This window comes from Triticum urartu, chromosome 7A (genome assembly GCF_056163025.1).
Source record: "Triticum urartu cultivar PI428250 chromosome 7A, HENAU_Tu73, whole genome shotgun sequence".
Classification (NCBI taxonomy): Eukaryota; Viridiplantae; Streptophyta; class Magnoliopsida; order Poales; family Poaceae; genus Triticum; species Triticum urartu.
Genome location: NC_141879.1, coordinates 452,635,785 through 452,663,433, shown reverse-complemented (window position 1 = coordinate 452,663,433; position 27,649 = coordinate 452,635,785). Strand labels below are relative to the sequence as shown.

The following is a 27,649-nucleotide window of genomic DNA, read 5'->3' as shown; positions in this document are numbered from 1 at the left end:
CCTCAGGTGCAAAATCTTTGCCTGGTTGGCCGTGCAGCTGCGTTCATGGACCTCGGATCGTCGCGCCAGACATGGATTGCAAGATCATCCCTCTCCTTGCTTCACTTGCCTCCAGGACCAAGACAATATCAAGCACATCCTGATCCAATGTGTTTAAGCAAGGGAGGTGTGGTATCTAGGTTTTCAAGAGCTCAACATCCGATTCAGGACGCCGGAGCCCCAAGATACATTGATGGAATGGTGGCTTCGGGCGAGGGGCCATTTCAGGTGTGCAAAGCGGCGTGGTTTTGACACCCTGGTTATCGTCACGACTTGAGCATTGTGGAAGCAAAGAAATGACAGGGTGTTTAACAGGACGAGGCAATTCATAAACCCTACACAATTGTTAGGCTAAATCGGGCAGGAGATGAAGGATCTCATGAATGCAGGGGTAGGAGTAGGAGGTCTTCAGCGTTTTGTGAGAGAGTAGCCTTAGTCCGTCTGTATAGAGTTGGCTGGCTGGAATGTTCGCATTCTACGCTAGCGTCTTGTAAATATTTTTCTGCCTTTTATATGGTACGTACTCTCGAAAAAAAGACCGACGCCGCCATCATGAATCCGGACGGGGAGTCTCATCCCCGACCCGTCTTCTTCCCCAACCGATCCCCCGGGCACATTTCATCTTCTTACCTGGCCCGTCTTCTTTCTCCTCCAGATGCTCCTGCCTCCGGCGAGCTCCTGTCTGTGCCTCGCCGGTGAATCTACAACTCGCTACCGCTCGTCGCGGCATCCCCATATCTAGTTCGAAGTTCGTCTAATCTGACCGGGGGTCAAGATGAAAAGGCCACCCTCCCACTCGCACATGTCAAATCTCAGACTCGCCTCCGTGTCCAACGCCGCGGTCTTGGTGCCCTCTGTCTCCTGTCAAAGCCCCTCACGCATACAACCCCTGCAAAAATAAACAAAAGGTAAATCCCTCTGCATAAGCACGTTCTAGCTCATACTCCCTCCGTCCGGAAATACTTGTCATCAAGATGAATAAAAGGGGATGTATCTAGATGTATTTTAGTTCTAGATACACCCCTTTTTATCCATTTTGATGACAAGTATTTTCGGACGGAGGGAGTATAACACAAGTTATTACTACTAGTTACTAAATGGTGAACTTGAAAATGTTGTACTATACTGCTATCACAAGCATGAAGATAACGAATTCAAAAGAACACCAAAAGAGACATGGAGTTTCTGATCACGAGCTCACAGGCACCCTCATGAACAGTAAAATCAAACAAATAGAAACAAAATTCAAAACATTCTGAATGCAATAATTCATGAAGAAAAAACATTCCTAATGCTCTAGAATAAAAATGATGCTCCAAAAAGACTTTGTAAGCATTTCTGAGCATGAGTGCCAAAGTAATAAATCCTAGATATACAGATTTATTTACGAGTGCACTGACTGTATGGATGTCTTAATGAGGCGAAATAGCTGCAACTTAAATTTCTTAGAGGACGGATAGACACTGGTTGAATCAAGGCCCTATTTCATGATTCAAATTACATGATATAACATGAAAAATTGCCATGAAGCCTGGGTCGTTGTCTACTATACACTAGTTAAGTGGTGAGTTTTGTCTGATACTGCAAATTCAGAAAATGAATTTTCATATATAACAACCAATAGAAACAATGACCGCATTTTCATTTTGGTGTTACTGTTGGTGAATGCAAAGTTCCAATCCAATAGAGTACTATACTATAGGATATCATTCATTGAAGAAAAGGAAGCACTGATTCTAACTAGCTAATTTTATTGAGCTATGTTGACAATACTAGTCACCATATATACTGACGATAAAGAACATTCACTGGATAATACTCATGAAATATAAAATATTTGTTGGCAAGTGTGAATATGGGATAATACATATACACTAACCACGTTAGGAAAAGTAGATGTACTGTCTCAAAGTATGTGATATGAAAACATATGCTCCAAATGATAAGAGTTTATTGGGGAAATAAGACTGCTATAGGGTGCATCGTACTGATGCAGAGGCCAGGGGTTTCTACCTCCTTTTCGGAAAAAAAAGGAAATAAGACCACTATAAGGTGAACAACTTCATATTTTAGGGGAAAATGTGGGTGACACTGGCCCTGATTCCTCAGCGTGAAATCTAACATTGTCAAGCTCAAACTCTATATTCTTGAAGTTAGTAAGGTTGTAAAAGAAACCCAAGCTAGACAAGCTATTCAAGATCGGCTCGAGCCTCAAACGAGATGGACTCGAGCTCATGAGTCTAACAAGCTCGAGCTCAAATAGCACCACAAGGATTGCTTCCACGCATATTCATGTAGTTTCCACAACTTTGTCGAGCAAAGCCTACTCGAGCTTTATCGAGCTAAACCTATTTTTTTTCATATTTTGTGATAAAGGGAAATATATTTAGTATCAAGAGTCTTCAAGACGATGCCAAGTACATCCAACATCTACAACAACATAATGTCAAGAGATAGTCGAGACACCGAGCACTCATATGAGTAAACATTGACCTTTTTATCATTTTGTCAAGCTGAGCTCGAGTCTAATCCAGCTTGCTCAATTTCAAGTGAGTGAACTTCGGTTTTCGTTTGTTATTGGACTTTATGAAGCCAAGCTCGAACCATCGCAAGCTTTATTTGAGTAGAACTCGAGCCTAATACCAAGCTTGAAGATCAACTCATGGTTGTTAAGGGATCGACTTGGAGGTATTTGTACATAGAGCTTTTTTTATGATGTAGATAGAGCTTCTAAAACCTGTTTGTTGTGGTGGATATATAAACTGAATCCTTCCTTCTGTATCATTTTTTTGTTTTCATGAATATGCAAAGCTTGCATATCATTCCATTGATAGAAAAGTAGATGAAAGTATAGGTTAGGTTACATCACACAACACATACACTGCTAGGCGTGAGAGTGATGCCCGGAGCAAAGAGGGGGATGCTCAGCCTGACACAAGGTGATCTATCTCTCCGGGATGATGGTGCCAATTCCAGTGGCGTCAGCTCTAGCCCAACAGTGTGTGTGTGTGTGTGTCCTGGATAATCTGCAACCGGTGAGCGACGGAGGGCCAAGATTTGTCGAAGATACATCCGTTGCGGTGCTTCCAAAGGTGCCAGGACGTGAGTATGACGATCGAGGATAAACCTCAGCGCAGGGTGGTCGGCGCTTGGGAGCACAAAGACGCCTACCAGTCCACAAAGGGGGTTGTCGGACATGGGGGCGATGTCATTGATCGACACCAACCAAGAACCTCATGCAAAATTTGGTGCGAGAAAGGGCATCTGATCATGAGGTGGTACATGGTTTCAGGCACTTGATCGCAGAAGGAGCCCATCTGCTCGTGGGGTGGGCCCAGTCGGTCCATTCGTTCACAAACGATCGAGAACGGCCAGCCAGGAGAACACCTTGACCTGCAGGGGAGCCAAGGTTTTCCAACAGAGGCGCCAGTTGGGGTCTGGGATGGAACAACGCATTTCAATATGCTGGAGGCAAACCTTTTTGCCTCAACTATTAACACTCTCCGACTTCAGGGTCTACCTCTCCTCGACAGACGCTTTATTTGGTCAAACCAGCAGGAGGTGCCCATTCTTGTCCGGCTTGATCGGGCTCTGGCAAGCGTGGACTGGGCCTCAAAATTTCCGGATTTCTTTTGTCTTTCTTCTCTGGCTAAGACAACCTCCGATCACATCCCCATCCGGCTAACGGCAGCCACTTCCATCCCCAGATCTTCGGTTTTCCGCCTTGACCGCTCTCTCCTCAATGTCCCTTTATTCAAGGAACGGGTGGCCGCAAATTGGGGGAGCGTCGGTCCTCAGCATGCCCACCTTGGATCTGCTGGAACTCTTTCCCTCAAATTAAAGTGTACCAGGGATATGGCAAAAAAGTGGTTGTCCAACAGAAGATCGCCTAGGATCTTAGCCTTAAACTGCCATACCACTATCAACTTCCTGGACAAGCTGGAAGAGGCCAGGACGTTGTCGTCTCTCGAATCCGATCTTCGGCTTGCCGTCAAGATTTCGCTGCACCGCCATAATGCTGCCATTGCAGCCTACTGGAGGCAACGAGCAAAGGTTAAGGATTGCGTCTTCGGTGACGAAAACTCGGCATACCTTCATATTTGTGCCTCGGTCAGACATCGTAAAAACCAAATCAAATCCCTTGAAAACAATGGCACTACCTTCACTGCGCATTGTGACAAGGAGGCTGTTCTTTTGAACTTCTTTAAGAACCTGATTGGCGAAAGCCATCCGGTCTCCTTTTCCTTTGATCTCGATAGTCTACTTCTCCCGAACTCAATTACTTCCGCTCAGGCTTCCAACCTCTCTGCTCCTTTTACCTTGGAGGAAATTAAGGCTGCTCTTTGGGCCATGAAGGACGATGCAAGCCCAGGGCCGGATGGTTTTGGCCCTTCTTTTTACAAGTGCAACTGGGATCTTGTTAAATTGGATCTTCTCAATTTGCTTAATGACTTTCATGCTGGCTCAGGAGACCTTATGCGTTTGAACACAGCCCACATTGTGCTCCTTCCAAAGAAGTCCGATGCCGCTAAGCCAGAAAACTATCGCCCAGTGTCCCTTCAAAACTGCTCCGTCAAGCTTGCGTCTAAGTGTCTCGCCTTTCGGGCCCAGCCTCTAATCGACCACCTCATCCATGATGAGCAAACAGGTTTTATTCGGGGCTGTGGGATCGCCGAAAACTTTGTTCATGCTGCGGACATTGTCCAAACTTGTTTTAAACGGCGCATCCCTGCAATCGTCATCAAGCTAGATTTCCACAAGGCTTTCGACTCTGTGTCTTGGGTCGCCCTTGCCGCGATCTTACGCGCAAAAGGTTTTCCACCGTCCTGGTGCCGTTGGGTCGACCACCTAAACTCTTCGTTACCTCGGCCGTGTTACTGAACGACAAGCCGGGCCCTTGGTTCCCGTGTCGGCAAGGCCTGCGGCAGGGTGACCCTTTCTCCCCCTATCTTTTCATTATTGTAGCTGATGTCCTCAAGCGCCTAATTCTCCAGGCCTCCGCAAATGGCCTTCTTTCCCATCCAATTGTGGACGATATCCCTTGCACCGTCTTGCAATATGCTGACAACACTCTTATTATCCTTCCTCTAGATGCAGCGCAGCTGCGGACCCTCAAGCAAATCCTACTTCAGTTCTCCGAGGCCACCGGCCTTACCATCAATTTCCACAAAAGCACCTTCACACCTATTCACGTCGACCCGGAGCTCTCTAACAACCTTGCGGCCATTCTTGGATGCCCGGTCGCTTCCTTTCCGCAATCTTACTTAGGATTGCCTCTCTCCACCCACAAACTCACTCTAGAGGATTTTTTCTTTATCATCGATAAGGTCGACCGACGTTTGGCCGGCTGGCGGGGACTTCTTTTGTCCTTGGCCAGGCAGGCAATTCTCGTCCGCTCCGTTCTCCGGGCCCTGCCAATCTATGCTATGAGCGTTCTTCTTCTTCCCGCCGGCACTGTGCAAGAGATTGAGAAACGCTGTCGAGCCTTCTTCTAGACGGGCCAAGACACGGTCACCCGGGGTAACTGCAAAGTGGCTTGGGACATCGTGTGCGCTCCTTTCACTAATGGAGGCCTCGGCTTCCTATCTCTAACGCAAATGAATGTTTGCCTCCTCCTCAAACACATTTCCAAGCTACACGACGGTGCGGCTTCACGACAGCCTTCCTACCTTGTCTCCAAATACGGATGGTCTGGCACCCATGACGTGGGTACGGACGATAGTCATTCTACCCCTATCTGGCGGGATATCATGAAAGGCCTTGATTTCTTTCGTTCAAACACTCGGGTGCAACTTGGCAACGGCGCTACTACCTCATTCTGGCTCGACCTTTGGCTCCCTAGCACCACCCAAACCCTAGCACAACTTTTCCCGGCTCTGTTCTCTCACTCCAATCGGGTCCACACTCCGGTGACTCGTGCTCTGGGCTCGAACAACCTAACCTTGGACCTGACCCCTAGCCTGTCTCACACGGCTGAGTGCGAGCTTGCTGATCTACGCAATGTTCTGGCTTCGGTAAACGTGAATTTGCAGGATGCTGACAGAAGAATTTTGAGGGAGGCAGGCAAACTGTTAACCACTAAGCTGGCCTACCAAGCGGTTTGGAAGTCGCGGCCCAATGACAACCTTGTGTCGGCCATTTGGAGAAATTACGCACCGAATAAATGCCGAATTTTTGTCTGGCTCGCCAACAAGGACCGCTTGTTCACGAATGCTATGCGCTTCAGACGGGGCATTGCCACCAACGCCGACTGCCCCTTCTGCAACCAATGTGAAACCATTGATCACCTTCTTTTTCAATGCCGACACCTAGCTTCGCTCTGGGCAGAACTAAACAGCCTTTGCCATCATACACCGCATGGACTACTACATGCTTGGGAGGGTGATTTCAACAACAAGACATGATCGACAGTTATGATGGCCGTTCTCTGGAACATTTGGAAGAGACGAAACGCCAAGGTTTTCCGAAACATACAACTCCAGCCCCACACTATTGCTAGTTCGGCAGCCGACGATCTTCGACTTTGGTCCCATCGTTGCAGGACACCACAGAGGCAAATTATGCTCCGTGACTGGGGCTCCATGTTGTTCCATCTAGCCGGGAGAATGTAGTCCCATGGCATAATGTAATCTTTTCCTTTTCCTTTTTCCCTTCCCCAAAACCCCCTGTATTTCTGTTCCCTATGCTTGTAACACTTTGACGGTGGTTAATAAAGGTTCAGGCAGGCGTAAGCCTGCCGTTGACGCGTCAAAAAAAGAGCTAGGTAGCAGGACTTGGCAGAGTGCTGACCGGAGTTAGTCCATAACCATCTCAGCTCGTTGGACTGGTCGGAGAGCTGCACGTGACTGAGATGTCGCCAGAGCCCCACATATTGGACCAAGGCAACAGGGCCAAGGGACCCATGAATGTTGCGGACCCAAGCTCTCCCAAGGAGCCCCTAGTGCACAAAACAATCTCGTCGACGTCGCTTCAAGATCCAATTGAGGACCAGCGGGGCATATTCCGCAATAGATTCCCATCAAGCCATGGGTATATCTAGAAGCGGCAAGAGTTGTGGTTGCCCAGCAACCAAGAAGTGGAAGCGCGGAAGATCTATGATGCCTCCAGATTGGAGAGGATGTGAAGATGACTATGGGGTCGGGGGGTGTCAGTGCGTTGCAACCAAAGCGAATGCACTCGTACTGAATTTCAAGGGTTCATAAAAGGCTAAAGGATTATTTCCCGGGATAGGATTGCCGACGCATGGCTTCTATATACAGACTACTTCACATAAAGTGAAGGGTTTTTTCGACATCGCTTCCTGGATGAGCAGATATTGTTCTTGCGCGTAGACATCATTCTCCATGACAATCACTACGCGTAATCCGTGGCTAAATATGGATTTGTCAACTTCGGTTGTAGATGCTCTTAGCAAGTTGTACACTTAGCTCTTAAGCTTCGAGACGTGTATGGACTTGCGCAGTGGAGGTTCTTAGTCCTCCGTCAAAGCTGGCCTCGCATGGCGGCCAGGCCAATAGCCGGCATGGAGGAGGACAAGGACGCGGTAGTGGCGCTGACCACGGTCACAGAGGCTTCGGCGGCAACAAGAACCCAAGGGAAACAATGGGGGCAGGGGCTTTGCCAACAAGAATAATAACCCCCAAGCCAACATGCCAGACTTGAGGCAAGACAGGCCACACCACGTGGAAATGCTGGAAAAGGTATGGCTCCTCATACCAAGGTGAAGAAGAAAAGAGTGTCGGGTCGACACAACCTCATACGGCGTCTGGACATGGACACGGGAGCCACAACCTACATCACCAACGACCTCGACAAGTTGTAGACGATACAATTGCAATGAACAAGTCCACACTACCAGGTATGGACTTTAATCATGTTGGTTATTCACGCATTTTGAATCACACATCACTTCATCTTTAAAACGTCCTTCATGTCCCACAAGGTAGAAAAAGTCTTTTGTCTACTAGTCGTCTTGCTTATGATAATAGAAGGAGCTCTATCCTCGTAGACCCACTTCGTCCAACACAAGCAAGCGTGTGTTCAATGCCATCAAACAATCTTTGGAACGATGGCACTACCGTTTAGGTCATCCTTGGTCAGCTATGATTAAGTACAAGTTGCTAGTCAAAAGAACTACCCATGTTCCAGTGAGGACAATTTTTGTTTTTTGTTTTGAGGAATCACGTGGGAGAGGATCCCCACCTATATATATACTGCTCAAAGTGGCCAAAAGGCTAAGACCAACCAATGAAGGCCAACACATCAGGAAGGGGACAACACCTTTAACAAGGTAACAACCCAAGTGAGTCTCTGTTCATCCTGAGCAATAAAGGCTAGGACAAGGTTTTCACCCTGGAAATAAAACAGTGCTCCAATCAACATCTTGATGACGGATCTTCCAAGAGTCACATCAGCCAGTACTCCACTCCAGGCAGGAGTGATGCTAGCGGACAGGTGGGACGTCTTCCCACTTTAGCTCACTACCCATGACGCGGGGCAGATGTGGCCTCTGCCGCTCCACACCGGCGTGAACTGACATGCAGCATCCACCACGACCCCACAGTCATTGCCGCAGCATCCTCTGAGTGAACTATCTTGACAAATGTCGTCGTGCCAAATGCTGATGGGGAGCGTCCGGTACACCCCTGCCATATCAACGATGGATGTTGCCACAGGGACTGGGAGCCTCCTTGTGCCTAAGTCGCTGCCCGTGCACCGAACGACAACGGCCTCCCTCCATCCGGCTGGTGCATCGCAGTCCAAAGCCTGTCGTGTGTGGGACTGGTCACTGGACACATTGCGGCTCGTCCCTGCCTCCATCCCGAGTGCTGAACCCATGCCTCTAAGCGAAGACCCGCCGTCGTCGAAGGGCCATAGCCGAACCGGACGGAGGAGGAAAGGTGTCACGACCACTCAGTCTCGCCCGCTCCGCAGGATGGAGCATCGTCGCTGTCGACGGATGCTCTACCGGGTAGCCATGCCTCATCAACGGGAGGTCATCACACTCCTCGTAGTCGGCCCCGGTCATTGCGTCTGTGTGGGCTCGGTATAATGTCGCATCGTAGGCTGCATCATGGTTGGTTTTGCTGATGTCATCGGCCACCTGTGGCAGCAGGTGTGTGAGGATGTGGGAGGGGAGGAGGAGACAGTGTTGCCGGTGTGTGAGGATGGGGGAGGGGAGGAGGCGACAGTGTCGTCGCCGCTAGGATTATTGAGAGAAGGGAGAGTTGGATCCTATCTTTAGTTGTAATAACAACTGTATATAAGGAGATAGAATTCACAACAGAGCACAAGCAAGAATGAACAAGAAGTTCATCTCCTTCCTTTGCCTTTCTCCATCAGCTTCATGCATATGCTTGGAGGTTGATGGCTCTATGCATCAATTAATCCAGAGGCCAAGGGTTATCCTCCTTTTCAAAAGAAGAAATAAATGTGCTTGGAGGTCTTTGATTTCCCCTTGCTCACAACTACATTCTACCTTGTTTGCTACTTCTACTAAATTTGTCAAAGTCCAAATGGAATCCTAAAGGAGCTACCCAATCAAGTTGACCTACTACTGGGCTTCTAGAATAATGGAACACATCAAACCAGGTATTACGGTGCCTAATAAACAGTGATATTACCAGATTTTTTTTCTAACTAATTAGTAGTAGTACAGAACTAAATACTAGCTCTCGTCCTTGCAACCATATAGCATTAAAGCAGGAAGATAAATGGGTACCTGTCCAAAAGCATTGTTGTATCTCTTCAGTCGTTAAACCTGGCAAAAAGAAGCAACAGTTAGTGCTTGGTTGGCAAAAAATATCTTCCAAAACAGTTTGGCAGATAAAACATAACACGGTCCAGTTTCTCACACAGTTCCCCACTTAGTCATATACCCAGTATAAAATTTCCCGCCCCATGGCTACAAAAAGGTTTCTACCCACCAAGTCGAATACTGCCGGATGCAGTTATTCAATGACTGGATCGCGGAGCTAGGTCTCCGCGAACTGGACCGGACGGGTGCCCGGTTCACTTGGACAAACCGTCAGGCTGACCCGACGCGATCCGTTTTGGATCGCGTCCTAGTTTCCCCGGAATGGGAATTACGCTGCCCCCTAGCCTCGCTTCGGGCGATTACCAGGATCGGCTCTGACCATGTCCCTCTCCTCCTCTCCACCGCGGATGAGCGCCCCCCCCTCCTCGCCACGCTTCCGGTTTGAGCTCTTCTGGCTCAACCAGGCCGGCTTCCAGGAGGCTGTGGCTGCCCGCTGGATCTCTGCCCATTCTTCCCCGCATCGCACCATGTCGGTTGTTGACTCGTGGCACTTTTGTGCCAAGCTTGCCCGCCAATTCATGAAAGAGTGGGGTGCAAACCTTGGCCGGGATCTCCGAGAACGGAAAAAGGCCCTTCTGCTGGCGATTCAAGCTCTGGATGCCCGTGCCGACACATCTGGAATCTCTCCAGATGAGTGGATGTTGCGATATGACCTTGAAGACCAGCTTTCAACCATCTACACTGATGAAGAGGCCTACTGGCGTCTGCGTGGTACCCAGCGATGGGTACTCCGGGGAGATGCCAACACTGCATATTTTCAGGCGGTGGCGAACGGCCGCCGACGCTGCAACTCCATCCACTACCTCTGGGATGGAGAGACCCCTCTCGTCCGCCCCGCGGCCATCTGCTCCCATGTGGATGGCTTTTACAAGGCCCTATTTACCCCCACCCCTCGGGGTGGGGCTAGTCTTGCCCCCGACATTTGGTCGGGTGCGCAATTGGTCTCTGATGCGGCCAACGCCGCTTTAGTGGCCCCCTTCGCCGAGGATGAGGTTCTCCAGGCTATTAAAGGGATGAACCCTGCCTCGGCCCCGGGGCCGGATGACCTGCCAGTAACGTTTTTTAAGACGTTCTGGCAGACCATCAAGCCAGAGGTCATGGCTCTGTTTGAGGAATTCTTCTCAGGCTCTATGGATCTTGGGCGCCTTAACTATGGCATCGTGACCCTCATCCCCAAGGTCCCGGACGCCTCCGACATCCGCCAATTTCGGCCAATCACTGTGATCAATGTGATTTTCCGGATCTTGGCTAAAGGGTACGCCAATAGGGTGACCCTGCTCGCGGATGCCATTACCCACCCGAATCAATCCGCCTTCATTCAAGGCCGATTTATTCTTGATGGGGTTCTGGTATTCCACGAAGTCCTTCATGAGGTCCGGCAGAGACACCATCGGGCGGTGTTTCTGAAGCTTGACTTTCATAAGGCCTACGACACGGTCCACTGGCCCTTCTTGCGGGAAGTGTTGCTTCGCAAGGGCTTCGACGATCGTTGGGTGACTAGGGTCATGCAACTTGTCTCCTGCGGGCGGACTGCTGTGAACATCAACGGGGACATTGGACCCTACTTCCCCACCCTCTGTGGGGTTCGTCAGGGTGATCCTTTCTCCCCCTTTTTGTTCAACATGGTGGTTGATGCCCTGGCATCCATCCTTGATAAGGCCAAGGATGCTGGCCATATTCATGGCATCGTTCCTCACCTCGTCGGAGGGGGAGGGGTCTCCCTCCTCCAATATGCGGACGATACCATTATTATGGTGGAGGGCTCCACCCATGACATCGCTAACCACAAGTTCCTCCTCCTGTGCTTCCAACAGATGTCGGGCCTAACCATTAACTTCGATAAGAGCGAAGTGATGGTGCTCGGGTACCTCCCTGAGGAAGCACAATCCATAGCGGACCGCCTTAATTGTAGGTTGGGTTCTTTCCCCACGACATACTTGGGGATCCCCATCAGTGACTCGCGCCTCACCGTGGCGGACCTCCGCCCCACGGTGACCCGTATGCAACACCGTGTTGAACCCTGGAAAGGGCGTTGGCTGTCAAAGGTTGCTCGGGTGATCCTTATCAACTCTTCGCTCGCTAGCCTTCTATGGTTCCTCATGAGCTTCTATAGCCTCCATGAGACCCTCCATCAGGAGATCGCCAAGTACCAATCCAGATTCTTCTGGGCTGGCGAGGGGGATAAGCAGAAGTACCATATGGTTAGCTGGCCGGATATCTGCAAACCCAAGGATCAGGGAGGTCTTGGGATCCTGTCCTCCCGCCGCATGAACATAGCCCTCCTGACCCGCTGGCTCTGGTGCATTGCCAATGGCGACGGAGGTCTCTGGCTCACCATCATTCGGAACAAATATCTTCGTGGACAGCCCCTTGCCTTCTGTCAGCGCTCGGGCGGCTCCCAGTTCTGGCAGGCCGTCGTCCAGCTACTTCCGGTGCTTCGTATTGGCACCTCCATAGCGGTTGGTACGGGATCTTCGACACTGTTCTGGCTGGACCGATGGCTTGGGGACTCCCCCTTGGCCGCGCGATTCCCTGCGCTCTTCTCAATTGCAGTTGACCCTTGTATCTCTGTCGAGGCGGCCCTTATTGACTTAGGGTGCCTCGCCTTCCGACGCCCCTTCGGGCCTCCAGAAGTGGCTGCCTGGGACACCCTTATGCAGGACATTGCCCTCCTCCCTATGGATGGCGTTGGCTCCCCGGATATAACGTCTTGGCGGCTGGAGCCTTCTGGCTGCTTTTCCACCAAATCACTCTACGCGGCCATCGCCCCCTCGACGGCACCCGAACCCTTTAGTTTGATCTGGGATATCCGCCTGCCCTTGAAGATCCGGATCTTCTTATGGCAATGGATTCGCGGCCGCCTCCCAACTGGCGTGGAGGTCCGTAAGCGTAATGGACCTGGGAACGGGATGTGCCCCTTGTGCGACACGGTGGAGGATGCTAACCACATCTTCTTCGCGTGTCCTACGGCCCAGTTCCTCTGGTCCTGCTTCCGCGAGACAGTTGGGGGTCAGCGGTGTAACACCATCTTCCCTGACCTGCTTGCTGAAATCCATGCTTCCCCCCCGCGCTACCGCCATCTCAGATGGCTCTGCGTTGGGGTCCTCGCTTGGACGCTTTGGACCGTCCGCAATAAGCTTGTCATTCAGAAGGTCCCTCTTCGACGTGCTACTGACGCCATTTTTAAAATGTGTGGTTACTTGCAGCTCTGGCGGCCGCTTAGCCGACCACAGGACCGGGACGTCATCAACAACCTCATCGCCGACCTTCGATTGATGGCCTTCAGCTTGGCGCCCCCGCTCCCCCCGCCTCCTCCGGAGCCAGACTAGATGATGTGCAGCACCCTGTGTGTGCGTGCCTTTTGTTCTGCTTTTCAGGGCTTGTTGAATTGTGCCCTCAGCATTAACCCTTTGACTTCTTGTCGTGGTCAGACTTGTGCGTGTGTGTGTTGTGGCCGAACTTTGTTTGGATGTTGGGCTTTATCTATAAAGCGGGGCGAAAGCCTTTTTCGGTAACAGAGCAGTTTCAGTCATTATATAAAGTTCAGACAGGCATGGTAGACAAAGTCTAAAGACCTGTGCTACAAAGTTATGATGTCCCATTTCCTTTTTTGCGGGAAAACTGTGATTATTTCAATTAGATTACACACCACACAAAACCATGGAGAATACAAACATTATATCCGTCCATGTAAGGCCTTTAAATTTGGTGATCCTAACAGCATTGCAGTTCCCACTAGGATTTGGATCTTAACACCAATATAGATCTTCATTTCATTCCAACATTGGTGCCGTAGTTAATAGCACATACAAGGTTAGTTATATGTTAATTTATTTAGGAAAAATGGATAACTTTGGTCCCATTGATAGAGACAACATGCCCAAGGCACAGTTTGAGCATCTCAGCAAATTAATCTCACACGTCCTTCTGCAGCCAGGGACTTCTGTACGGAAGATTAACTCAAGCTATCAAGGAGGTGGATCCAATGATCTTGAAACCGAACAAGGAAGACCACACCCTGTTGGAATAATCTAGTTAGCTATTTCTCGGGGTTTTAGGTGGAGTGAAGCCGCGAGATGCGCTATGTGCGATCCATGGTGAAGTTTTAGGGCGCCGTGGGCGTGTGCTCGGTCGTGGGATGGCACAACCCGGTAGGATGTGCAGCACAAAATCTTTCTCTCTCGCTTGCCGTGTTCATCTCCATTTGCGGCTACAAGTGGCATCAAAGTCATGTCACACGCTCCGGCAGCCGGGATCGGTACGCCACCGCCTCCATGCGGCATCACAGGACCCGCCGCCGTGGCGGCGAAGTGGTGGTGCAGTAGGCGACCTCGAGTAGCGCCCTCCTGATGCCGACATGGATCGTCCTCTGGCGGGTCGACGACGACGCCGATCCCGATCTGCGCTCAGGTCAATGCCGACGCCGATCCTGATCTGTTGCTGGCTAAGGTCGTGGAGATCTCTGGCATGCCAGCGATTCCTCCCCCCCCCCCGCGCAGCGACAGCGAATTCGGCTACCAGGGCAGTGCCGAAAACCATGCCATGGCAGCTAATTTGGGCGACCCCGTGCAGGCTCGCAGTGTGGTCTTCCTCAACGAAGAGAAGGTCAAGGTCGTCCCCGGCGGCGACGACAACCCTGTGAGACCGTGGTTGGGATGGCGCGCGACATGATGAAGGCAAAGGACATGTCGGACTACTTTTGGGAAGATTCGGTGACCACCGCCATGTACATCCTCAACCACGCGCACACTTGAAGCGTCAAAGCGATGATGCCCTACGAGGCCTCGCATGGCAAGAAGCCCGAGGTGGAACACATGCACGTCTTCAGCCGCGTCGCGCATGTCGAGACGGTGTGGCCAAACCTCAAGAAGCTGGACGACCGGAGCATGCCCATGGTGTTCATCGGGTACGAGCCGGGCTCCAAAGCTTATCGGGTGTACAACCCCACCAACCGCCGCGTGTATGTCTCTCGCGACGTGGTTCGACGAGGACGCGAATTGGAGCTGGAGCCAGGAGAAGGACCGCGTCGGCGGCACGTTCACCATCGACTTCATCATGGATGTAGGTGCGACGGCAGCGCCAGGCGTAAACACTGCCATGGCAGCACCAGGACCATCTGCGGCAACAAGCAAAAACACTGCCATGACAACCGCTCCAGTGGGCGCTTCCTCGACACCTAGAACTGCTGCCATGGCAGCGAAAACTCCATAAACCCGCCGGCACAGGAAGTGGAGTTCGCTATGCCGCTGCCGTATGATACAACGATGTTCGACGACGCTGACGACCCTGATTCCGCGCACCGCTACCGCTGGGTCATCGACTTGCTTGATCAGGGTGCGGCCAACCCAGGGGAGGTAGAGCTCCTTCTTATGCCGGAGGACGAGCCGGCGGCATTTGCCAAGGCCGAGCTCCATGCTGCTTGGCGGGCTGCGATGATGGACAAGGTGGCTTCAATTGAAGCTAACGGGACTTGGTCCGTCTGTGATCTGCCCGCAGGTCACCGACCTATCAGTCTGAAGTGGGCGTTCAACCAGAAAAGGAACACCACCGAGGAGGTGATAAAGTACAAGGCTTGGCTCATCGCAGAGGGCTACGTGCAGCGCACCAACATCGACTCTGAAGAGGTGTTTTGTAACACCCCGGTAGTTCAGCTGCAGTAATCACATGCTAGTATGCCATGTCACCGCTGTCACTGTTGTTAATCTCGCGTTGATTCAAATCCGATTTGAAATTTAAAATTAAAATAAAGTCAAATAATTACTTCTTAAGTTAATTATACAAAATAGTTCATGATATTGAAAATAATCCCAAAGCAGTTATAAAAAAACAAAACCAACATTTTATATAATATTTAGATGCCCTAAAACAATTAAAACAGGGGACAAAACAATATTTTAATCACTATTAAAATTATAAAAAAATTCCAAAGCTTTTCAAATGCCTCCCAAACTTTTTGTGGCAGTGCCATATAATGCATTGTTATTTATGTGACTAGTTACATGTTTTACAAAAGCCAATCAGTGACCAGAGAAAATTAGAAAACATAAAAGAAAAGAAGAAGAAAGTCTCCTGTGCACTTGGCCCACCATGAATAGTACAAGGCTCAGCCCAATCAGAGAGAACTGCCCATTCAAGGGTTCTCTCGATGTTGTTGAAGCACAAGCAAAAACTGGATTTTTTTTTATTCTTCAGCCCCAACCTCCAGATCTATGGTTGTGAGATCACCCGGAGGTCCCATTGCCCCAATCCCGGTGTTCTTCGTTTACTGGTGGCGGGCAGTGACTGTGTTTGTCTGTGGCAGGCATGTCCTTGGTTAGTGGCCAAGAAGCATGATGAGTACGTGTGCAACCGAGAAGGCACCGTGGCATCCGCAAAAGGACCTCTTCACGTGGCACACTCTTTCGAGAGTTTTCTCCAGGTCTGTTTTACTCTCTTTTTTCCTTGTGTATCCCCTGAGTAATTTCTGTGGGTTGTAATCCCTTGTTGGTCCTGTTTCTAGCCACATCTAGCAAATGGAAGCAGGTTTGCTGAAAAAAAAAAGCCAAAATAGACTAGGCGAAGCTGGTAGGCTAGACACAAATCATGAGGGGGATGGTCCTGTCACAAGGATGACTGAACTAGCTGTGGGTGATGGTAGGAGGCGTTGTTTGATGGACTATGCAACAGGGCCTTTGGTTGATTGTACTATGTTGATTTTGTACATGGGGAGGAGAGCCCATAGACGGTCGCGTTGAACCGTTAACAAATTCGGAGTCTTGTTGTGATTGCTTGTCCTCTGATGATCGACTTTGTGCCATGGGTTTTCTAACAATAAGCTTGCTCCCAAGTTATGCAGGATGTCAAGCCAATGAAGATGGACAGTGATGCTCGGGAGGTGCTACAAGTCAGGGCTACTGGGGGCATAAGGTTGTGTATGTCAGACACAGTGATGCATGAAGCCATGGACAGGACTTTGTCAATGCAGATATGAGACAAATTGAAGGCTCAGTTTATGTACTAGACCCTGATCTAGAAGGCCACAAGTTGTGGGAGAGAGAGAGACCTCTAAATATTGTCGGAACTGACGTTCCAAAGTAAACCATTCGTCTTCGGAGGCCCCGTATCCATGCTCCCGGTACATCAATTGGATTTGTGCTTGACTGATGGTCAGCAAACAACTACATCACAAAATTTGTACCACATATAAATCCCATGACCAAAATCTTAACTTTCTATTACTGGCAGTCGTGACTACAAAAAAATTATGCTCACCTCATTAACTTGAAAATATGTCCCATTAAGCGGAAAGCTTCCTCTCATTGCTGTCCGGCATGGTATCTGCTTGAATTTGTCACACAGTGATTATTTTTGCTTTATGGATATTATATATATGCACATAAATTTATCATCATGTTTAAAAAGGTTTTTCTGCGAGTAACTCATTTAGAAAACCTATTAGGAACTTGCCAGAATTGTTGTTCTGACTTTCTGAGCCTGAATTTCCCGTGCACTGTTGCCGCTAAAGCATGTTGAACTTCCACATAGTTTACTGGTTTCGTCGAAGTTACAGAATGTCTTTGGTGCATCAGCTGATTGTGCTGTTTCACCTGTTTAAATTTCCAGCATTATTAACATGTAACTAGGATAAAGTTTCAAGTGCATGCTCTTGCCTCGGGTCCAAACATAAAGATGATATCGACAGTGATCGTCTGGCTCTCTTTTGTCGAACTGCAAATATGTAAGCAAAACCCTGGCTTTAACGCATACTTGATTAATAAAAAAAAGTGCCTAAGTTGCTATCTGCTCGGAACTTACTCCTTTCAGAATAGGGTGCCAATCCGGCAGTTCATAGCTGCAAACAAATTAAATTAAATAAGTCAAAACAATAAGCTGCAAACAAATGAAATTATACATAGATAGATGTGTGTGTTCTCCATCCTGAGTGATGCAGATATTACAAAGGAACTCTGAGATATTCTAATTAGTTTAATATCAAGGAAAAATTCATACACTTTGTGTACACTCCTCAGGCGACTGACGTTCTTGAGCTTGCGAGTTGGAATAGATGCAGCTTCGGGACTTATAGCGACCAAGGCCTTTGACATGTCAGTGTCTTCAGTATCAATGTTATTTGCTTGCATATAACTCCTCAAGTTTTGTTTAAACTCCTCCATGTTAAGATTGATGGTAGGAATTTCATCAGGGTCGTCAGTGAAAAGATCCTGTACTGAAGCTTCTTGTGCTGCAATTTCTGGTTCAGGATCGGGGCTTGATGGTTCCTCCACAATTGGCTGATGATTACCAGAAGCAACATGGCCGTGATGGTTTGCATTCCACTCAAAATGACCCTCTGGTCTCGGGTCTATGTATGTTTGGTGGCACATCTCTGCGACCTTTAAATTTTCTGATGCAACCGAACTCTTCTCCTCAGGACCAGTAAGCAAAAGCCTTGCACTGTATTACACACATTATTGTTAGTGACATGTCAGCAAAATACAATTTGGATTCCACGAAATCTCAAAATTCACATAAAACTCACCATTTGAATATCAAGCTAGTAGAACAGGTAAGTGCGTGAACAGAAAATCGAATAGGTATGAGCTTTTCATTAATGCTAGCCCGATAATTTCAATCAAATTTTAAACTAGGGAGAACTGATTTACACTCCAGTATAAATGTAACTATATCTTATGATTAGAAAATAATCAGGTCGTGTATAGTTGTGCCAAGGTTGCTCGTATCATACACATAGTCTAGAGCTACAATTGTGAATTGCAATAGATAGAGAATATCATCCTTCATATATACTCCATGATCTAAGGTCTAAAAAATATTGTGTAGCTGGTTAATAGCTGAAGTAACAAGGATATCATGCAATTTAAGAGATTACCTTGCAAATGCACTAGCGAAGTGCTTACACTCAGCTCTCATGGGGCATGCATTGCAGTTAGGCTTACTTTTGGTACAGAAAATCTGAAAGAGGAAGAAAACAGTCCATCAGTTCATATTAACTCAAATTCCTGTTAGATCATTAGATAGATGCACTGTCTCGCGCCTGTCACCTTTCCAAAAGTTATCATTTGGTAGTGAAGCTCGTACCTGCATACTGAGAGGTGTTACTAAATGTTGGAAGCTAAGAATATTTGTTTTCTGAAATGCTTAATTTGACTTACAAAGTAAACTGATCAAGCTTGCATAGTCGAGGCCAAAGATATTTCTGTATGTGGTCCAGCACGGGATAACTTCGATGGAAGAAGATGATATATGTCAGACAAATTAACCGGTATATATGTATATGCTCCCTGTGATCAAGCTAACTCAAGGGAATAAGAAACATACAGTTTCAATAGGTGCAGTTGAAGAGAGTCAGGCAGAGGTTGAAGAGGCACCCAGCCAAGCCTGACACATATCCGAGCAACATTTGTGTCCACCTAAGGGATTAAACATAAAGATTCTCTGAATAAGAGTGTAACTGGGAGAAGCTTCTCAAGGTAAGGACCGAACATACCGGAAAAGCTACATGACCTAGTGTCAAAAGGCGAACACACTCAGTACTTTTGAGTCCAAGCCCTCTAATGCTTAGAAGGAACTCCCTGAAAGGGTGAAACAAAGGTTCTGACAGGTTAAGAAAATGCAATGGTCAAACGTAATTAAGAAAAAAATATTTAGCTATTGCTAATAGACAGGCCTGTATGACAAGCATGTTTGAGACATGCAAATCGCACATAGCACTCGGAATTTTCCGACACTCGGTTACTACTTAGTTGAATATCTTGGGATCAAATTGACTTATAAAAAATATCTCAGTATTAGCATCGTCACATAAGATTCTGCCATCTTATATACTATGTGCACTTCTATTACTTTACTATGAAGTTATCTTGTTTACCAAAAAAGGCTTTCGCCCTGCTTTATAAATAAAGCAACCACTAGAGCCAAGGTCCAACAAAGTTTAACAAGGTTCACGCTGCACACAACACGCACACACACACACACACACACACACACAGCAGTACAACAGATTCTGCTGAGGGCATAGCTCAACAAGCCCAAGAAAAGAACGAAAAAACAAACAGGCACCACTGACTGAAGTTATCTTGTTTAGCATCTTTTGGTCGATTGCCTAGTCTTGTGCCAAAACTATGGCACCACTACGGCAGCCGGGTGTCTACTTCCAATCATGGTGGGCCTCCTCAGTCTTGTCTGTATTGCTGCTCAGAGGAAGGGCACAACATCGCTCATCATGATTGCAGCCTGGTGCCTGGAAGCAGCGGAACATCTGCACTCTCAGTGCTGCACGATGAGGCATCCCGCAGCAGCTGTGCAAGATTCAGGACGAGGCTCGTGACAGGTTTAGACTAGCTGAACTGTCGATGAGTTACAGTTTAAGAGGAATTTCAGTAGAAAGTAGCTACTTTGGCAGGATAAAGCACTCAATCTGGGCAAGATCTGAGGTACATATGAGGCCAGCCGGAACACAGCGGCTTAGGGTTTTAACCCAGTTACAAGAGATGATCGTCTCAGATCCAGAATGGTTGTTCTTATAGCCTTACAGGACAGCAAGCAAAAGAGGGGGAAACAGTAAATGAGCAAGCCCGTTGTCGGATAAATTAACAGTGACGGCTGGGCTTCGGTGAGCCGTAGGATGGACCACCTGTGGTTGATATTGCCGAAGCTGGTAGGAAGCGGTAAGTGGCGCCAGGAACCGTAAGATGCAGATTGGACGACGCAGGCTTCATCACTCAGAGGTGAAACATTACACCTCTATATACTGTCTTCAGTTCTAAGTGTCGATATTCAGCTTCGTCAGGCTTAAGAGCCTGGCAGCTCGTGCTTGGGACCAGAGGCGCAGAGCTAGCTGGTGCAAGGGGTGTGATGTTAATCATGCCCAGGGAGTAATCACATTGTGTTGTGACTGGGTGCATGGTTCAATCGACGAACCACGAGATATGCAAAACTCTCCTTTGTTTTAGGGCAATGAGATGCAAGCCTTTTGCGTATTCGTGGAAAGAATGCTTGAAAACAAGTGCATTATCTATCCCATGTGGCTATAAGAATAATTTATGAAACTAAAACAAGCCTTTTGCGTACCCTTATGGGATTCTATAGCTTCCCGGAATCCCTTCATCACGACATTGCCAAATACCAATCTAGGTTCTTTTGGGCCGGCAATGGCGATAAACAAAAGTACCACATGGTCAAGTGGTCGGAGATTTGTAAACCAAAGGACCAAGGTGGCTTGGGGGTTATTTCATCCAAACGGATGAACATCACCCTTCTCTCCAAATGGTTGTGGAGAATAGCCGCGGGCGAGAGCGGGTTGTGGTTAGACATCCTACACGCAAAATATTTGCGTGGCCAACCATTGGCGTTTGCCCCACGGTCTGGAGGGTCCCAGTTCTGGCAAGCGATAATCCAACTACTCCCGGTCCTCCGTATAGGATCTTCTATCTCGGTAGGATCCGGGGTTGGTACCCTGTTTTGGTTGGACCGTTGGTCGGGTACCAGACCTTTCGCGGTACGCTTTGCGCTGCTTTTCGGCATTTGTGCGAGACCTCATATCTCGGTAGAAGATGCCCTTGGTAACCTTGCCAACCTCACGCTTAGACGTACTTTTGGTACGGCGGAACGGGACCAATGGGAGGAGCTGATTGAGTGTGTGGCGCTACACACCCCCTCGCTTGAGAGTGACACCATCTCTTGGCATCTCGAGCCGAGTGGACAATTCTCCTCTAAGTCCTTATATAAGGCCATTGCAGCCACGCCGGGTCTGGCGGAACTTAATCTCCTTTGGGAGATGAAAGTGTCGATGAAGATCAAAATCTTCCTTTGGAAATTGGCGCGAGGTTGGTTACCCTCGAGTACCGAGGTTCGAAAGAGAAGTGGCCCCAGCGATGGAAATTGCCCACTATGTGATGTCCCGGAAGACTCCAGTCACATCTTTTTTCACATGTCCGGCAGCGATCTTCCTGTGGAGTACCCTTCAGGAGGGGATTGGTGGCGGATGGTGCCATGGCAACCTCCCAGATATGTTCCTTGAAGTGCGTAACATGCCGCTAGTCAACGACCCACAATGTGGGTGGTAGTAATTAGCGCTCTAGCTTGGACATTATGGACCATCCGTAATAAGCTTGTGATTGACTGATGATTCCGCGACGCGCTACTGACGCGATATTACAAATTATGTGGTTTCTTACAGCTATGGAGACCGCTCAGTAAGCGGTGTGCTCGCAACAACATTGACAGGATCATTGCCGAGCTTCGCTCCATCGCCTCCCGTCCCCGCCACCACCGCCGGAGCCGGATTAGCTTGTTGCTCTATTTCTTTGTTGGGGTTGTTGTGCTGTGCCCCCAGCTAACCTTGCACTCTTCTTCGGAACTAGACTAGTTTGTGTTTTGTTTGAACTGCTCCTGTACTGCTGGTGTGACCTTGTTTTGCTTGGTGGTTGCTTTGTAATATAAAGAGGGGGGAAAGCCTTTTTCGTCGGTCAATAGGTCTGATAGTTTTCTTAAAATGTAACTGGTTACTTACTTTGCTGTTTCTGGTTCGAGATCTCTCAGCCATTCAAGATCAATGCTTCCATGGTCTCTCACCAATCGATTTAGAAATTCCTGCACAGCGAATGACCAAGATTAAAATGGGCAAATTTAATATTGTAAATCAAACATGTACCACAGTTGAAATGTGGACATGTTTGACTGGCTAGAGTTTTCAGCCCTGTCATTTTGTCAAAAAGCTTCCTTATACCAGACTTACTTTTATTCGGCCTGCTAGCATATTGTTCAGTCCTCGCTCTCTAATGGTTTCAGATATGGCTTTCACATCTGCTTGCCGTACTGCTTCCCAATCAACCGAATCTTTTGCATTAGGACTTCTTGGTTTATCTCCATTATTGGCGAACAATTCTTTTCGTATTTTTTCCCAATCATAAGTTTTCTCTGTAGGCCCACACACCGTCTTTCCTTTTGATTCATCTGTAGGAACTTCCGATGAACCTTTTTGACTAACTTTTGATTTCCTTATGGGATCTGCAACTCCCTGTGAGACCTGTGAATGAGCATTCAGGTTTTCACACAAGTTTGAAGAACAATAATTTTCACATGTTTCTGCCTGAAGTCTGATAATGTTTTCCAGTTGGGGTTGGCTGCATCCTGACTGACCGTCCATTTGCTTTGCCCTTGTTCTGTATACCTCTTGCGAATTTGAACACTCTTGCTGTTGCGCAAATGGAACTTCAATGTCCTTGCTTGAAAATTTGTATTCACAAAATAACTGTTCTTTAGAAAGTGACTCATCCACTGAACTAATTAATGGCTGAAAGTTTTGTTTCATTATTGGTGAAAAATTCTCATTTTGCGAAGGCTCGGTAGGAAAATGGGACTTCTGCTGGACTAGTGACTCGTCCATACAATATAGAACATTGCTTGAACAATCAGCCTCTCTGGTTTTATTTCTGTTGGACATGCTAGAAGCAGATGGTAACTGATAAAAACTATCCTCAGGTTGTGTAATATTTGGATGAAACATGCTATCAAGGCCTGTGCAGAATGAATTGTCCAGATGGCTGACAAAAGGAACACTCGTCGAATCCACATGGCCATTCTGGAGATAGGAGGCGTAAGCCTGATAAGTTCTGTTTAGATCAAACAACACATCTTTATTCACACCTGGGACTGGAAGAAGATTAACTCCATATTCTGATGATCCGACCATATCATTATGCATGTTCTGGAAATCTTGCATTGGTGGATGCTCTGCATGTCCAGTTGAACTTGTCATCCTATTGGGTAAATTTATCACCATGTGGTCCTTTTCTGGGAAGTATGGCAACAAACTGAACCCCATTGGATCAGTTCTGTGAAAAGGGTAATCTGGCGAATGTTGAGAAGAAACAGAAGAATTTTGTGAAGAAATAGCATCCTCCATTGGTACTTCAGCTTCTATCACGCTTGCAATGCCACTTTCTGGGACAACAAATTTTGATTGCCTATTTTCATGGAGGTCAATTAGGGACTCCCTATATGGAACAGAACATTCTCCTGCTGCAAAGTTGAATCCATCTCCAGAAAAACTTCCAATCAATTCGTTACTGTTACTTCCTTCATGAAACTCGGTATTAAGTATCTCTTCAACAGAGAACTTCCCTTTCAGCTTGAAAGAATCACCAAATAGTCCAGAACAGCTATCATTCTGTCCAGGAGGCATATGAGACTGTTAGGAATATGCAACTTGTATTCCCATGAGGCCATAGGCCGATATATATATACATGTACAGGTGTGGAACATATGCAGGAAACCCCTCATACAACGAGATAAATACAAAGGGGTACATGACTTATATTATAACTCTAACACCCCCCCTCAAACTCATGGTGGATGAACAACACTGAGTTTGGAGAGATAAAAGCCATGTTGTGCTCTAGTCTGAGCCTTTGTCAGGAAATCCACCAACTGTAACTCGGAAGGCACATACTGAAGAGCAATAACCTGATCCTGCACAGCAGCGCGCACATAGAAAGCATCAACACCAATATGCTTGGTGAGCTCATGCTTCACAGGATCGCGTGCAATGCTGATAGCACCTGTACTGTCAGATAGAAGCAGAGTCGGTGTAGTGACAGAAACACCAAAATCCTGAAGTAACCACCGTAACCAAGTCACCTCTGCCGTCAAAAGAGCCATTGCTCGCAACTCAGCCTCGGCACTCGAACGGGAAACTGCAAGCTGTTTCTTCGTCTTCCAGGCAATGAGAGAACCACCAAGAAAAACACAGTAAGCAGAAAGTGAACGGCGATCGGAAGGATCACTAGCCCACGTAGCATCCGAATAGGCCTGGAGCTGTAAAGAACTGGAGCGAGGAAAGAATAGACGGTGAGAGATCGTGCCTCGAAGATATCGAAGAACACGAAGGAGATGACTATAGTGAACCGAGGTGGGGGCAGAGACAAACTGACTCAGAATATGAACCGGATAAGAGATGTCCGGACGAGTGACAGCTAGATAGACAAGACTGCCAACAAGATGACGATAACGCGTCGGATCAGGAAGAGGATCACCATCAGTAGCACGGAGGTGAACATTGAGCTCCATAGGAGTCTCAACAACGCGCTCGTCAGTAAGAGCAGCACGAGCAAGAAGATCCTGGATATACTTTTCCTGGGATATAAAAAAGCCATCAGAGGTAGAAGAGACTTCAATCCCAAGAAAGTAGCGAAGAGGTCCAAGATCAGACATAAGAAACTGCTCACTAAGACGGGCCTTGACAAAGGCAATATACTCGGGGTCATCCCCCGTGATGATCATGTCATCAACATAAAGAAGAAGAAGAGTCCGACCACGAGGAGAAAGGTGAATAAACAATGCGGGATCATGAGCACTTGCTAAAAAACCAGCAGCAGTGATCACAGAGGCAAAGCGCTCAAACCAGGCGCGGGGGGCTTGCTTAAGGCCATAGAGAGAGCGACGAAGACGACATACCATGCCATCAGGAACAGAATACCCAGGTGGTGGCTGCATGTACACCTCCTCACGCAGCTCACCATTAAGAAAGGCATTCTTAACATCAAGCTGAGATACAGACCAGTGGCGTGCAGAGGCAACGGCAAGAAGGGTACGAACAGTGGTCATATGAGCCACAGGAGCAAAAGTCTCATCATAATCACGACCATGCTCCTGCTGAAAACCACGAGCCACAAGACGAGCTTTGTGACGCTCAAGAGAACCATCAGAGCGAGTCTTAACCTTGTAGACCCACTTACAAGTGATCGGACGGACTCCGGGAGGAAGAGAAACAAGATCCCAAGTACCAGTGCGTTCAAGAGCAGCAATCTCCTCTGCCATCGCAAACTGCCATTCAGGATGAACAACAGCCTGACGGTAAGAAGTCGGCTCAAGAACAGCAGCACCAGCGGTGGGAAATCCAAAGCGATCAACAGGCGGACGAGGACGAGAACGCAAGCCATAAGTAGGCTGAGAGGAAGATGACGACCCATCCACAGAGACATCAACTGGTCGTGGACGACGAGTGTAATGCTGAGGAAGAGATGGAATAATAGAAGAAGGAATCGGCAAGGTAGAATCAGGGGGTGACGACGAAGAAGTCACCGGAGATGAAGGTGTAGAATCCGGTGACAAACTGGGAGAGGAAGTCACCGGAGATGAAGGTGGAGAATCCGGCGACATGCGAGGCGAGGAGACCGGGGAGGATGGTGGCTGCAAGTCAACAAGATGTGGAGAAGGAGAGGAAGTGGAACGGAGAGGTACAGTGTCGGCGGGGGTGATAGGTGAGTCAGGAAAAGTGAGGAAAGAGATATCCTGCACTGAAAAAGTCGAGGAAGATGGGCGTGGGTAGAAGGGACGAGACTCTTCAAAAGTCACATCTCGAGAGATACGCATCCGACGACCAATAGGATCCCAACAACGATAGCCCTTATGCTCATCACTGTAGCCTAAGAAAACACACTCAACAGACTGAGCGGTCAGTTTGGTGCGTTCGCGAGGGGCAAGAAGAACATAGCAAACACAACCAAACAAGCGAAGCATCGAATAATCGGGAGAACGATCAAAAAGTCGCTCGAAAGGAACACCACCCTGTAGAGCAGCGGAAGGCTGTAGATTGATAAGATAGGTGGATGTGGAGACGGCCTCAGCCCAAAAATGAGGCGGGAGAGAGGCAGCAATCATCAATGCACGAGCCGTCTCAAGAAGATGTCGATGCTTTCGCTCAGCCACACCATTCTGAGCATGAGCACCAGGACAAGAGAATTGAGAGAGAGTCCCGTGCTCAGCAAGAACACCACGCAACATCTTAGAGATATACTCGCCAGCGGAGTCAGCACGAAAAACACGAATGGGTGAAGAGAACTGAGTATGAACCATGGCAGCAAAACGCTTATAAATAGACAACACCTCAGAACGAGAAGTCATGAAATAAAGCCATGTGTAACGAGAGAAATCATCTATGAAAATAATATAGTATTTATGAACACCTTTCGAAGCGAAAGGGGCCGGACCCCATACATCAGAATGGACTAAATCGAAAGGACGCTTAGACACTGACTCACTATGTGAATATGGTAACTGAATCTGCTTGCCAAGACGACAACCCTGACACTCTAAAGAGACATCTCCTGAGACAGACCCCAGAAGGCCTCGACGAACTAAAGAAGACAACCGAGAACCACACAGATGACCAAGTCGATGATGCCACTGCTGGAAGGAACTAGTGACGGAGGCAACAGAAGCGGAAGAACTGGCAATGGTGGTGGCAGCAGAAGGAACATGAAGCCAGTCCAACTCCCAAAGACCCTGAGAATCACGGCGGCGAGGGCCAGCCCCAACCAGAGTGTGCGTGTGACGGTCCTGGACAGAACAAGAGTCAACGTCGAGGATGACGCGACAACCAGAATCCGTAAGTTGACCAGCAGAAAACAAATTCATGGTAAGTCGAGGAACATGAGCAACATCAGGAACAAAATAAGAAGGAGTAGTAAGATTGCCTCTACTAGCAACAGAAAGTGGAGTACCATCAGCAGTGAAGACATGAATAGGAGAATCCAGTGATCGAAGAGAGGACAAAGTGGAGGAATGAGAAGACATATGAAAAGAAGCTCCAGAGTCCAGAACCCATGGGGATGTACCTGACTGTGTAGAGGGTGATTGCTCAGTGCGGGAAGCATCAGTCACAGAACCGGCAGTACCCGTCGAGGAAGAACCTGAAGCCGCGAGCAGACGCTTAAGTCTCAGAATATCCTGCTCAGTCAAAGCAATGGCTGAAGCTGTCGAGGTAGACGACGAAGTCCCTGAAGATGATG

At 48.1% G+C, this 27,649-nt stretch overlaps 1 protein-coding gene and 2 long non-coding RNA genes across 6 annotated transcripts; 2 read left to right on the top strand and 1 right to left on the bottom strand.

Moving 5' to 3' along the window:
* Nucleotides 1-684: 684 nt before the first annotated feature.
* On the top strand, nt 685-17,068 carry LOC147959915 (uncharacterized). 2 transcript variants are annotated; one of them, XR_015612268.1, is made up of 5 exons: nt 685-947; nt 2,416-2,727; nt 7,441-7,897; nt 16,158-16,274; nt 16,692-17,068. It is a non-coding gene; the product is annotated as an uncharacterized LOC147959915 (long non-coding RNA). The 2 variants fall into 2 exon arrangements; XR_015612267.1 differs by lacking the exon at nt 7,441-7,897.
* On the bottom strand, nt 819-24,042 carry LOC125518904 (protein ROS1A-like). Of its 2 annotated transcripts, XM_087537845.1 has the most exons (15): nt 22,593-24,042; nt 22,368-22,447; nt 19,344-19,428; nt 19,175-19,266; nt 19,009-19,077; nt 18,898-18,934; nt 18,726-18,808; nt 17,846-18,289; nt 17,651-17,687; nt 17,506-17,563; nt 17,303-17,442; nt 17,108-17,173; nt 16,899-17,013; nt 9,761-9,799; nt 819-928 (listed from the first exon to the last, which is right to left on the bottom strand). In XM_087537845.1, exons 1-15 carry the CDS (start codon nt 24,039-24,041, stop codon nt 852-854), a joined length of 2,871 nt encoding a protein of 956 aa, XP_087393971.1. In that variant the 5' UTR covers nt 24,042; the 3' UTR covers nt 819-851. The 2 variants fall into 2 exon arrangements, with proteins under 2 accessions (XP_087393971.1, XP_087393970.1); XM_087537844.1 differs by lacking the exon at nt 16,899-17,013 and having other exon boundaries at nt 883-928; nt 22,593-23,870.
* On the top strand, nt 17,803-22,327 carry LOC125528803 (uncharacterized). 2 transcript variants are annotated; one of them, XR_007292476.2, is made up of 3 exons: nt 17,803-17,940; nt 18,096-18,271; nt 22,035-22,327. It is a non-coding gene; the product is annotated as an uncharacterized LOC125528803 (long non-coding RNA). The 2 variants fall into 2 exon arrangements; XR_015612269.1 differs by having other exon boundaries at nt 18,039-18,271.
* Nucleotides 24,043-27,649: the final 3,607 nt, after the last annotated feature.